The following is a 14,492-nucleotide window of genomic DNA, read 5'->3' as shown; positions in this document are numbered from 1 at the left end:
GGACGAACGGAACAGAACTATACGGGACAGCCAAACATTCGAACCTTTATCGCATCCCAATCCCTTCAGTCCAAAATCCTTCTTAACCTAGGCCAATGCTCCTTTCTACGTTTCTAACCACACTATCCACAACAACCTTAAAAATTCCCTTCGTCTCTGTCCTCGCCGAATCCTGTTACCTTAAATTCCATTCCTAAATACAACGAATCCTTAAGTCTAAACCCTTTTCAACCTCCACCCACCCAACTAATCCTCCATGACGTTTGAACCAACTGCGTCTAATGTGACAGCTGTGTATACCTCCTGCCATGGGCGTATCGTATTTCGACTTCTATCGCTGGATGGACTCTGTTCACGCCGTTTATCATTTATGGAGCATCGCAAGCCAACTGTTTTACCGGCTGCATTTATTTCTGTGCAGTTGCAAATATCTCAATAATGGTTAAAGTTTTACTAAATCTTTAATAGCTTCCGCCTATTATTCTACAGTGCAACCTCGATTAACCGGGATTCGGATTAACCGGGATCATGTTGAGTCATCATAAGAACACTTCGGATCGGCGCCGAAACAAAATTTTCGGTGGCGACAGGAAAATTTTTTTTGTCTTCCGATGTAACATAATTGTAGGCGTGGCAGCAACTCTTTTATACCTGATTTTCTTGTAGGCTCATTATGTATGTATGTAAAAAATAAAAAAAAAGGATTGCCGTCTAAGATAGGAGTTGATCTCTGGGACGAAACAGTAATCTAGTAAATATGTAATACTGTGCATTCGGTTTAACCGGGATTTCAGTTTTCCGGGGTGGTTATAGCCGGAGGTCAGCCCGGTTAATCGAGCTTGTACTGAATTTATTGATATATTTTACCCTAGTTTGAGATTGCGTTTTGGTGTTTTTTTTTAAATATAATAAGAAAAATTTCGCGTTTAGACTTTTAATTAGAAGAAATCGTCTTATGGACAATGCTCCCTTGAAATTCTGTGCATGCCTTGCATAATTCCGCTCAGATATTCGTTTACAGAAAGAATTGATATTATGTTAATACGATTGTAATTATATTCGGCTTTGGCACATCACTAGGCAACCAAAACTTTCGGCTCCATAAAGTAAAACTAATTGAATTAACTATTCACAGAATACTTGTACTAGAATGTATATATGGTAATAGTTTCTACAGCGGCGGGAGCTAACTTTAAATGTAGCTTTACCTATATCCACTAAACTAAATTGATTGTTAACCAGCTCTCACCTTAAATTCACCTTTCCTAACATAACATTTCAGGTTTATTGTTATTGGAAATTTATATCAAATACTCTGTGGTAATTTCTCCATTCTCTTCACTAAATAAACTGCCATCGGCGATGTATTGCTACTGAATATTTGAGTTCTGCACCTATTTGTAGTTGAAAGTTTCCTTAGAATTAATTAATAACAACTTTAATAGAAATTTTGTTTTAGCAGAGCTATTTTGGGAATATAGAATATTTCATGATTTGTTGATGGGCTGTATATCGATCACTAGGGAGATCATTTTACTAATTGTGTTTTTCTGGCTGACAAACAAAAAAATATCTAGAAAAATAGAATCTACTACTCACTAGCGCTAGCCGAACGTGGGTGGTCTACCCAAACTCTGCTTGTATATCAGCCAAATTCCTCTAGTTCACTGCACACTGTCGCCAAGCCAAATGAGGAACATCAAATCAAAGAACTAATAGCTTTTACTTTAGAAAGAATTCCTTAGATTTAAATTATTTTTAGTCTTAGTATTGCTATCGTTTGAAATAATCAAATTTGAGTTTTCTAAGTCAATTTTACCAGATTTCTGAAACTTGGAATGCTTCGATTGCAATCAATTTATAGAAATTATAAAGGAGGATTTGCCCTATAATTTAAAGAAAATTTGGGAATTTTATCTTTTATAGAAAAAGAGAAAAAAATTGTCAAAGTTGGGTGTTTTTCAACGTTACGCTTTTAAAGTGCAATTTTTGACGATGAACCCTTATACAACTGTCCTACCGGGCAGTTTTAATGTGGCTTTTGCCGATTCCAGGAGAAAAACCGTATGCCTGTGTGATTGAATTGGCGATTGAATGTTCTTCTGAAGTGTTGATCCATTCACAACAAGAAAGTTCCAGATTTTTCAACTCTTTTGCCTACCTTCCTTGATGAGAAGTACACAGCTAGCAAGCTTGACTGTCCCAAATTAAGTATTTAATTGTTTCATAAGCTCCAAGACTCGTTTAAATAACAATATATTATTTAAACGGCTAGGATTATGTACTAGCTGTTAAAACGGAAATAGAATTCCTACATCCGTGTTGTTAAATCATTGATCTCCGGTTGGAAGGTCCAAATCGCCTGGATCAGTTTTTGTCCGAATGTAGGGAAGTGGTTTTCATCTGTTATTAATACATCATTTCCCTCGGGAGGTTATGGCTCCCTCCTCTTCCTCTTGTACTAAACATCCTCGTGCGCTTTAATGATCATTTTCAACTAACCGTCCATTCTACCGCCTCCGCAGATCAAGATGTCCAATATTGTTAGCTAAATATTCATTACGTTTTTTTTTTATTTTGTTTTGAGTAAAAAGCCTAAATCTTACTGCAAATCTTTTTGTGACCCCCCTCCACAGGAAAGAGGAAAATACTAGCATTGAATCGAAACTTTGTGTGCTGGCACTGTCAATAATGAAGCTCAATTTAAAAACAAATTCTTCGTCCGAAAATTCCCATTTAAAATTAAATGTTGATTACAAAAAAAGTAGATGACCAAGAAGAAATGTTGCATAAAATCTCGAGTTCACACTCTCAACTGGGACTTACTACTCCTTAATAAGTCCCTAAAACTGTAATTGGAGGAATTTATCGGCAAAAACTTGAAAGTTAGAATTGTGAACCAGTATTGTTTAGCTACTGGAACCCTTAAAGATAATATATTGAAATGGAAGTTGAGAATTCTCAACCGCATAAAGGGGGCCACTGGTAAGATTTCCTGGGAGGGAGAGAGAGTTAACTGGAGAGGGTTTAGGCGGAAGGAAGAAGTGGAAACTGGCAACCATTTGCTTCATTTTTGCTGAACTATAACTCGAAATTTTGTTGGCTTAATCTTCACATTCACACAGCTCTCTGTATTAATACTTCAAAAGAGATCAACTTATGTTGAGGACAATTTTAAGGAGTTTCGAGTCTTAAACTGGAAATATTCTAATAAAACGCTAGCGTCAAGAACATCGTGGACTCCTAAGACTTATATCTAACACTTCGGAGCAATAAAACTGTAATTTGAATCAAGTTAAGTTTAATTATATTTAGGATTTTAGTTTTAAAATCATTGTGATTTCTTTCTAATATCTCGATTAATGCTAATTATATCTGTTACAGGTGAGATCTAAAATAGACCACACTCTTGAGAACCCTATGGTGGTAATTATAAAATTATTTATCTTATTTCTAGTTCGTTTTTTCTTTTTATTGTATAAGTCGTGATCCTGATTCGTGTTTGTAGTTTCGAAGAGCGAAAACAAATGTTACATCCTCCTTTTACTTGGCTCATTCTTTAATTTTCTCTGGGAGTCTTTAAGGTGCTAATAATCTATTTACGAAGATTGGACATTGCGCAATTTTCAAATTAAATAAAGTGGTTAGGCGGAAGTGCTGTCACTTCTAAGACCTCTAACCCTATTTAGCCCTCAAAAATACCAAAACAGAGGTAAGAAAACAGACTTGTAATCTAGTTACTGGTGAGTGCTTTTTTTTTTTTTTTTTTTTTTTTTAAAAAAACTTAATTTCAGAACATAATAAGGGCAAGTTGATGTTTCCAGCTTTATGAAAGTGGTTGACAGAATGCGCGACAGTTAACTGGAGGCGGTTGTTCTTCTTCATCAGCTGGTAAAGAACAGCCGCTCCCAAGTTTACTCTCTCTCATTCTCCGCCTACTTGTTAAAGAGAGTAGGCTCAGGAAATTGCCGCCCTCTTTTATACGCCCCCCCTGCGGCCCTGTTTAATATTCTGGAAATAAAATTGGCCTTGTTGTTGGGACTCTGCCGCCTCCGCCGCCGCCTCCACCTTTGCACAGCCAACTGGGAGTACCCATGTAATTTTTTAATATTATTTCAGCACGGTTGACATTTATATTTTTACCCCATGCCTATTTGTTACCACCATGACATCTCTTATTCATGTCCTTTTAAGTGCCTAAACTTTGTAGAAATAGCTTATTATCACTGCCTTTAGAAAACTTATAACAATATTTTCCCCGCTATTTGTATAAAGTATTTCCCCAGTTTGCATTTAATTGGTTAAACTGTGCTATTTAGATACTTTAATCCCAATGATTCTCGAACAATTTTATTCTCGTGAACCCACCCTAAATAACCACATTTAATAGCAATACACAATAATGCTGATACTCAGTAATCCCAGTAATTCGAGGCGATCATTATATTAATTAATTCTCTAATCTGTAATTTAGTTATAACATCCAATTAAGTTGGCTCATTAAAAAGTTTCTCCTCCCACTTCCCTTCATGAAGTGTAGAAACTTTTTCAATAAGCGTTAGATTGAATTTCCCAGCTCTAGTTGGGAAAACTGAGTTATCCACATTCAGTTTTATTAAGTAATAGTTGCTGATGGCTTCACTTGAAGGTATCGACAGTTTCCTCGTGTCTACGTGGAATTAATTATCGCTTTTTACACCTCGATATTAGTTATTGTAGACTTTCATCTACTAGTTAAGAAGAAAAGCCAAGTTAATCTACTTTTAATAATGGTAACTTCTAAGTATTGCTTGAAAATTAAAACTGTCCGGTAGGACAGTTGTATAAGGGTTGATCGTCAAAAACTGCACGAAAAAGCGTAACGTTGAAAAACACCCAACTTTGACAATTTTTTTCTCTTTTTCTATAAAAGATAAAATTCCCAAATTTTCTTTAAAATAAAGGGCAAACCCTCCTTTATAGCTGTAATTTTTTTGCAACAACCCAGATCTAATAGGTTTTGAGAAAAAAGTTGCCGAAAATGAGCAAAAACTGCAATTTCAGAAATTGTTGTTGTTCTTCTTCTTCTTCTTCTTGTTGTTGTTGTTACCTTTTTTGTAAACTGCGTAGCGCCTAAACGCGAGAACCGATTTTCATGAATGAGGTGTCATTCGATTCGGAATTTTATGTAGATGTGCCTTTTGGGGGTCTCGACGCTGTACATCGAATAGGAGAGGAGTTAGCCCCCTTTATGTAAGGCCCCCTCCAAAATTATTATTACTAATTACTCTGTAAATCTTAGCCCGATTTTGAAATAATTTGGTAGGATGATAGAGTTAGGGCTCCTCTACGTAACATTAAAGCGGCGATCAGCTCTTACACTTGTTAAGGGAAAGTATAGCAATCGTTTCAAATTATCGACACGTGAACCGATTGTCATGAATGAAGTGTCATTCGAATCGAAATTTTGTACAGATTTGCACTTTAAAAGTCTGAACGCTGTGCCTCATAAGGAGGGGAGTTTGCCCCACCCAAGTAAGGCCCTTTCTAAAACTATTATTACCAATATTTCTATAACGCTTAGTCCGATTTTGATAAAATTCAGCTCGAATAAGTTGTTAAAGCTCCTCTACTTGGCTGTGAAGGGCCATCAAGCTCTTGCACCTACTAAGAGGAAGTACTGCAATCGTTAAAATTATCAATGGGTGAACCTATTTACATTAATGAATTGTAAATCTTTGCCTTTTAGGGAGAAGTACTGTAATCGCAGTTTATTTTTCTTACTCCTCTTAAGAGGAAGTACTGAAATCGCAGTTTAATTTTGCTTTTTACGTACAAATACCTTCCTATTTTATTCAAAACGCTTTCTCAAAAAAATTGTTATTGAGGATGGCAACTATAATCATTCTTTAAAAAGATCTCTCCAATGGTAGTTACAGTTCCGACTTAACACCTTATCAGGTTATAATGATAGAATTGCTTATTCTAAATTTTAAAAAAAATCTGTGAAACAGATAAGTAACTTTGTAAAATAGACAAAAATGAAAATCTATCCAAAAGGTACAAAAATCTCTTTAACAAAAACTTACAGTTTAAAATGTTAAGTATAAGGGTTGATTAAACGCCAAAAGGTACACAAATCAGCTAGTACCCAACATTTCATTCATGCTTAGCTGATATAATTTAAGTAATTTTGCTGCATTAACTTTTTCTTCACATTTTTTTAGAAATTATTAGATGTCACAGACCCTTATGCTGGCCAGTTCATTCATAATATTATTTTGTTATAATTATGATAAAATGTATATTATATCTTCGTTTTTAAATAGGTACTTTATTTTAACTCCATTTCAAATTATTCTTTGGATTTATCTTTAATATGCCCTTTATTTTTAGTAGTCACATATACATTCATGTTAAAGTAGAGAAAAACAAAGTTAGAGTCGGCTACTGTTTAAATTTGAATCACGGATTTAACAGAATATTTCAGTCTTGAATTCGTCTTACCGAAATATTCGTGAGCACAAATAACTCACAGTTAATAACAAGTAGATTATTCAACAATTATTCATTTCTCAATAAATTGTAATTTAATTTAGTCTCCCTAATTTTACTTATAGTAAAATACTGGAATAATTAGCTGCCCTAAAAATATGCATATCTTATTTATTTTATATTACATATATTCAACATTGTGAGAAGAACAGCTACATTGAGAGTGTAATTGAAGAAAACTATATTATTTGCGATAAAGCCAGGTAATTATTACCTATTATTATAAACGTTTGACTACTACATAAAATAACAATTACTTTAATCGAAGAATGAACTTAAACCGACGATTTAAAAAAATAAATAAAATAAAATAAACAAAATCATTGATGTATGTTGATATAAGCATTTTTTAAAAAAAGGTTTTGAATTTTTTAGCCTCATAATTTTTTTTTATTTTTTATAACGTTTTTCTTTTTCACCTGTAATTAATAGTTTGATTATTATAAATAACTAGATATTACAGTCAATCTACAGTGCTACTTGAACAAATATTTTGTAGATGAAAATGGCCAGCATAAGGGTCTGTGACATCTAATAATTTCTAAAAATTTAAATATAATTTGAGTACATATTTAATTAATATGCTTACTTGTTAAACTTATTGATTTTCTACGTTCGTATTTCGAACTCGGCTTTATTATTCTACGATGATTTTTGCTGGCCATCAATCTACATTAGTACGTAATGAGTTATTCAACTCGACTAAGTTTGCAGAAAACTTGTGGAAAATTGCAGAAAACTAACCAGGGAAAAGGTTATTCTTCAATTTTTTTTTGTATTTAGCAATCTCCATTATTAATATTATCTATCTTCTTTTAATATATTTGGATGCCGTCACTTGCTGTACCTTGGCGCCTCTTCATGAGTGGTCTTCTTTTGGTTCATTGCTGTAGCCCCTTCTTCTAGCAGAGATCTCTTGACTCTCGCACTTACCATTCAGCCATCTTAACTTTGGGCGTTTCCACACTTCTGGTTCGGTCAAAATTCAATTTTTGGTTCTCATCGTGTGTGTGTGTGTCACTTACTGAAGCGTAATATACACTTGTTTTCATTATTATTTCCTAATTGGTTTGTATCGTACTCCTAGTAATGTTTTGTTTCAATTCTTTCTGGGTTGCTCTTGATCCCATCCGAGTGCATTGTACTAAATTGTGGCCAAAATAAAAAAGGGAAAGTTCTGATACCAGAAAGAGTATTGTGGACCAAGGAAGTCATCCACCGCTCTGTGGTAGTTAGGGAACGTAAAGAGGTTGATGAAAATGGCCCGAAAAGTGGATAAAGAGTTTTTAAACACACCATTTTAGAAATTGGACATTATTGCTTTTACTTCTTATTTCCAGATAGCATTATGTTAATCCCAGAAAACTCATTCAGTTAAGTTTTGTTGCATGGAATGAAATTTTTTAGTTTCTGACTGTATGGATGTTTACCATGTTTCCCAAATCTCTCGTCGTTCCATCCATATCCTTAAGCAGTTTAATAGTTCCCGTCACCTTTTTCCAATTAAGACTCGGCAACTCCTAGTTTCCTTTCTTATATTCCCGCCCATTTCGACTATGGTTGCTTAGTGTATGGCGGTCTTTCAGGTGATATTGAAGCTAAGCTCAAGCGCCTCATGAACTGCTTCATAAGATTTATTTTCAGCATTTCCAGAGACTCGCGCATTTCGCCACTACTACGATGAGTTGAAGTGACTTTTTCCTGTCTATCGCCGCCAATATTTTTTAGCTTCTTTCCTTTTTCAAGTTATCCAGTCTCAAAGGCCTTCCTATATTTTTCCAACTCCCGTAATACCAGATCTCGCTCATCCGATCTCTATATTCCTACCTCATCCTTTGACAAATCCTTCCTAATACGTGCTACCTCTCTCTGGAACTCCTTACCATCATCTGTCCGCCATGCTCCTACCCTATCTATCTTTAAATCCCGTCTATTCAGTTATCTCCTTTCTATCCAGCTTCCTCCGAAATTCTAATTGTTTTAATTTATTTCCTTAATTTCTGCTGTTATTTTTATTTTCACTTTTTGTAAATACTTATGGATTTATTTATTTTCTTTTAATCACAGGCCAAACTATTAAGGCCTCTATATTTATTCTTAGGGGATGATTGCCCCAGAATAATAAATTTCTATTCTATTCTATAGATCGAGCGGAAGCAATGTTCGCAATAACTATAATACGCTATTTAACTTTACTTTTAGGATTTTGTTTTCCCCCTTATCTTGCTTATAACAGGAAAATAATCCTCTTTCCTGCCTAATAGAACAGAGATGGACTTGCTTTGTCATCTATCCTTTCAAAGGTTCTTATCAGTGACCAAGGGTTTAGAGGGAGAGCCCATCATTGGAGCGACAATGATAATGAAATAAATACCCCAAGGTAGTTTCTACAGTAGCCGCAATAGTAATTATTTCAAAATAGATTACATTCTATTTCAGCCAATTGTATGGGCAGTCTCTCCGCCCTCTCTTGGTCCAGTTTCTGCAATCAGTGTTCGCCCACAATAAGGATGTTCTTCAAAGCATTGTTAGCCTTGTCGTAGAATGTTATGAGTGGTGTATTGTGATTAGAACTCAGCACAATTCTATATTTACCTTTTTAACGAAGATAAATTCCAGTCTGGGTCAGCCAGCGATTTCCATCTTTTTCTCTTTGCCGGATATTACCCACCCCTCTTGCGCTAATTAGACGGCTAGCAGTGGTGCTCTTAAAGATTGCATTGTTGGACTGGGGAAATCCATTGGGAGGCATTGTCCTTTCCTTCGCCAGCTTCATTACTTTGGATTTTATTTTATTTTTGTTTTTCTTCATTTTCCACATTTATTTTATAAATACTTAAATTTGTTTTCCATAAAATTCCAGAATCATAGTTGCCCTGTTAAAGCCTTGAAAGTATGAACAACAAATCAAATGGTTATATGAGAGTAGAAAGAGCTTGTTTGGATTGGTAAACATCGTTATTTGCAGTCCTCCGGGAGCTTATCGGCTCAGTTTACGATTAGTCTCGACATTCGCTAGCCCATAAAGTAGCGACCAATAATCCTAACAGCCTCCCTGCATGTGGTGAAACTACTAGTGTTAGCACTGACACTTCCCATTTGGCCTAAATGAAATTGGATTCCCTCTTCTCCATTTTCACGACTGGTAAATTAAAAAGCCTGGTTAAAGTTTAATTTGCAATCGCCATTTTGTTTTAAATGGAATTGTTAAATCATTTAATTATTTTGATTTAATGGAACCATTTTCGGAAAAAAAAATATGTAGTATATTTAGCAAAGAACAGAACAATCTATTTCAAAGCAAAGTGACCGTTTCCGGTTAGCCGATTTCTCTCAAAATTCAACTTTTTGTTACTTATTTAAACCTTATCAATATTTAATAGATTATATGATGTTTTATGGAGGTATTATACCTTTAATTAGATCTATGCTTCAACTCAGATTAGGTCTACAGTGATTTGCGGTAATGAAACAGCTATCCAAGTACTCTAGGAATTGTAGAAGATCTACGGATGTTGTGATTCTTCATTTGTTCTTTCAGTTTGCCAGCATCTAATCTTTTCCGTAAATGGTTTTTTTTTTTTTTTTCAGGACACTGTTCAAACTTCACGAGACAGTGCCCGTGATTCGGAATCGTGCTTAAAGTACTTCGCTATAACTTTAGAATATTTTAAAACTGTTTCATTCTTTATCTTATGTCACAAAGATAGAACTACATATCATTTCATACTTATTAATTTCTTGTCTGCGTCATTTCCCTATTATACAGCTAACATCGCATCCGGGGAACATGAAATTAGAAGCTTCGTCCATGATTTTATTATTTAAAACTATTTGGAGACGTACTGGATGTTTTCCTTTTGTAAGCCATCAACTTAGTTGCTCACATTAGACATTAAAACACACCTTTTTTGGGCTAAACACCCTCGGGTGATTTGCCTTTTAAACTGTATAATCTTGCTCATTCAATGCCTGCCCACATGGTTCCCTCCAAAAACGATTTAGCTTTATAATAAATTTCAAAATAATGTTTAACAGAAACGATTTTATGACAGAGTGGTGGAGAACACATTTTTATAGATAAATAATAGTAATTTGGTGTCAAAATTTATACATAATTATATGTTCTAACCATAAAGTTTGATTGTGTGAGAGAGAAGGATTAAAAAGAGATAGTGCATTTTACCACCACCCTTCGTAGAAATTATATCTGCATTTCGTTCTCAAAACTTAAGCTAGATTGGTTGATACCTCAACAAATTTATAATTTATTTGCTACAATTATTTTTTTTTACTTAATTATAACTTTTCTTATTCGTGAATTGGAGAAAATTATAATTAATATAATTAAAATTAAAATAATATCTTATTTAGAAGTAAAATTCTACAGTTTTTACAAAGAGGAAATCGGTAAATCTGAACGCCAGTAGCCGAACGGTTAGAGGCAAGGCTCGCAAAGTTCGTAAGATGAATTGTTGGTACTGGGTTCCATTCCCGTTTTAGGCCCATGGATTTTATTTAATAGTTAATAAAAGAATTGAAACTGTAAACTATAATCTCTAGTCGCCTCTGTCCACGTCACCTATTGGGTATCTGAAATCTGAGTTGTACACCTTCTCTGCAAATGTTTCGTGGCTCTAAGAATATAGAAACTTGATTTTATTATAATCACGCTTTTTTCTTAACTAAATTGGAAAATAACTTTAAAAAATATAGCATGTCAAGGGAGCGATAGAGTAAAGTATTGCACGGCAGTTGCATTTGGATAAAGAAAAGAGAAGTAATCCAGACCCAATAAAGGGCAACCTGCCAGACTCTTAAGGCAGGACCTCCGCACAATGTTGCTCCCTATGTACACAAATTTTTAATGCACATATTGAATAAGACCCAACGGCCCCACTACTTCTTGTTGGCCTCTATTCAATATACCCAGGACATTTACTTAGCCCTTTCTTCTTTTATGGTTAGTTTTTATCCCTTCAAATTGTTACTGTACAATTCCTTTCAGTACACCATTTTTATTTAGCATCTTGTCCAGCAGCTGGCCAGAGTAAGCTTAAATATATATATATACTGGTAGCCCTTTGTGAATATTCGCTGCACAACAAATTTTTTAAGGAACTGGCAATTTTTTTATAGTTTTAGAAGAAGCGAAGGAAGTGCTTTTGATTGGAACATGATATGAAGGTTTATTGAAGTCAGGAGTGGAATGCCTGATGGACCAACGAGAGCCGAGGAAGATGGACGGCCAGACTGATAGCAAAACCACTAGTATGGGCCACAAGGAAGTTCGGTCAGGTTGACTTTTACATGACCCAAATCCTGGACAGGGCATGGCTGTTTTATGGAGTATACTTAGCCCGCATGGGGAAACGCCCTGACGGTATTTGAATTTTTTGGGAGACTTGTCCAGAGATGACGCTCTAAACATACTACTCTTTGACTGCGTGAGGTGGCACACGGAAAGGAAGAACATTGTGGACGTCCCTGAAACGTTGATGAAGGTAATGATGAGCTGCAAAAAAAATTGGTATGTCATCGCCTTGAATGTTAATGCTGAAGAGCAAGGATCTGGATAGGATCAACAGATAAGAAGTATCCGTTTACAAGAATTTAGCGAGTAATATTCGAGGTGCTTCCCCGAAGAAATACTTTATGGTGGTTTTTTAGTGGGTGAAGCCCCACACACCCGCCTCGACGGACGGTGACTGTCAGCATTTCCCCCCTCTTTATTTGATTAAGGTTTATTTGAGGGCGCGATTTCACCCAAAAATGCCCAAATCGCAAGAAAGTTTTTGAATTTATCGGTTAGGAAATCCGTTTTTTTTTTGGAGATTTCCACGCAAATAATGCCTCCGATAGTCTTTTAACATCTCTTACCGTAATAACTTGGTGTAGAGGTTTTGAAGCATCAAATAAACGGTGTAATTGTACGGTTTTATAAACAGAATGGCATCGAACTTAAGAATTACGGGTAAGAGAGAGTCATTGAGTGTTCCAATCAGAAGGACAAATAATAAATGAAGAAAAACAAGATTTCTGTACTCCTCACAAATCTTAAGTTCAACAAGATCTGCATGACTTCATTTAAAAAGAAATACTCGTAATTCTTATATAATCCGTACTGTTTTATTTATGCCAAAGAACATTTCTTAGGTACTAAAGATGGTACATTTTTAAAGTTTCTACGAGTAAAATAAAAAGCCATTCATCTTTGGAACGTAGAACAAACTAACACATATTTTATTTGATCAAATAGCTTGGCTAAATAGGTGGCTAATAATTTACAAACAGGTCTATTGTATTCGATTTTTATTTAACAAAGTATGTGACCAAAATATAATGGATATGAATTAAGTATGAATTATGTATGATCATTGTTGTGAATAATAATATTGAATAATTGAATTGTTATAAAAAGAAAAAGCAAAAAGATTGCGTGGGTGAAGATTCAGTAAGAATGAAAAAATAAAAATTAACCTAGTGGTGGGTAGACCTTTAAAAAGCGTTCAAGAATACAAATTAGACTTAGAAATTACTTTCAGTCTCCATTATGAACAGAATTAGTTCCTAACAAAAAATTTTTTATTGAAATGTGCGACTGTTGTGGGGTAAGTAAGCTTTTAAAACAGAATAGGAACTTTTTAAAAGGAGTAACTGGACCAATTCCAGTTAATGGGCCACATTTTAGATTGTTCTTCGCTGGAAAAATTTAACCAGGTCACTGAGTTAGAATTCCATTCATTTGTTTAATAATAATTATTTCGTTTACAAGTTCTTTATCTTCCTATAATTGTGATAATTCTTATCGATGAACTTTCCACTTCTTTAGAGATCTTGACTCCTTAGCCGGAATCGTAAGCTCTTATGCGTTCCCTGACGAAGGATAGGTAGCATTGGGGAGACAGAAAAGCCCCCGATTCACCGGGCGTTCCCTCGGCAAGTAGTCCTCTTTTCGACTTATGAGGGCATTGTCAACTTTCCTGGTAAGCCTTGGTTGTTACCGGGAACTTAAAGAGTATTTTTACCTCTTTCTTGGAAGCGAGAGGTGCGTTTAAGCGCTTGGCAGAATAGTTACATTCCGCCGTTTTTCTCGTCTTTTTCTATCACTCCCTTCCCACCCAAGAGAGCTTGGAAATCCTTCTAATATTTGTGGTGCCATTTTTGTAAAAATCTGGGATGGCCATTACAAAGAGTTCGTCACCGTGAAGTCATTTCATTTCTGATGTCGACCATCCTAACATCCTATAATTCCCCCCATGAGAGTTATTTACTAAATTTGGAGTAAGTGAAAGAAATTAGTAAAATATAGATTAATTAAATTTATAGATATAGATTAAAAATATTACAGTCTAATTAAAATAATCGCCGCATCTAGCCAGGATTGGTGTGGAAACATCTCACAAGTGTTCCAGTACTTTTGGAATAATAGTAGACGCCAAACGTCTAAATCTGGGAATTTGCTAACAATACTAAAGGAAGAGAACGATTGTGGAGGGCTGTGATAGCGACTGGATATCCGTTACCTGCCAATTTAAATACTATTCTGGCAGCTGATGATGGCAGCATTTACACAGAGCTCTTTGAGTTCATAACAAACAACAAGATAACTCTGTAAATATTCAATATACTAAAGAAGAATGTAAATGGCTGATTTGCTAGCTCAAGAGGCCAATAACAAAGAGAAAATTAATGAAAAAAATTAAAATAATAGTTATTCTTGGTTTAGTCCCTTGCATTTCGTTAATGGATAACTTTAAACATCTTCTTAAAAAACTTTATATCTGACTTTCCTTCCAGATAGACAGTATCATTCCCCTTATTTCTATTTCTTAGACAGGAAATTTAATATGCTAAATAATATAATTTTTATTATTATTTCAAATTTTATTTAACAATAAAACTAAATATTTAATAAATATATGTCATAATTAAAGAATAATCAAATAATAAAATAT

At 34.7% G+C, this 14,492-nt stretch overlaps 1 protein-coding gene across 13 annotated transcripts in view; it reads left to right on the top strand.

Moving 5' to 3' along the window:
* Tpst (tyrosylprotein sulfotransferase) overlaps positions 1-14,492 on the top strand; it is a 332,855-nt gene that overhangs the window by 291,065 nt on the left and 27,298 nt on the right. For 3 of the 13 annotated variants that reach the window (XM_074128979.1, XM_074128983.1, XM_074128986.1), the window contains one exon: positions 3,385-3,426. The exons of the other annotated variants lie outside the window; for them this stretch is intronic. In XM_074128979.1, the coding sequence (XP_073985080.1) occupies positions 3,385-3,426 (42 nt within the window). The remainder of the gene's footprint in view (positions 1-3,384; positions 3,427-14,492) is intronic. 13 annotated transcript variants of the gene reach the window in all.

This window comes from Rhodnius prolixus, unplaced genomic scaffold (genome assembly GCF_049639745.1).
Source record: "Rhodnius prolixus isolate KJV_2025 unplaced genomic scaffold, Rpr scaffold_9, whole genome shotgun sequence".
Classification (NCBI taxonomy): domain Eukaryota; kingdom Metazoa; phylum Arthropoda; class Insecta; order Hemiptera; family Reduviidae; genus Rhodnius; species Rhodnius prolixus.
This window is presented reverse-complemented; position numbering and strand designations above follow the sequence as displayed.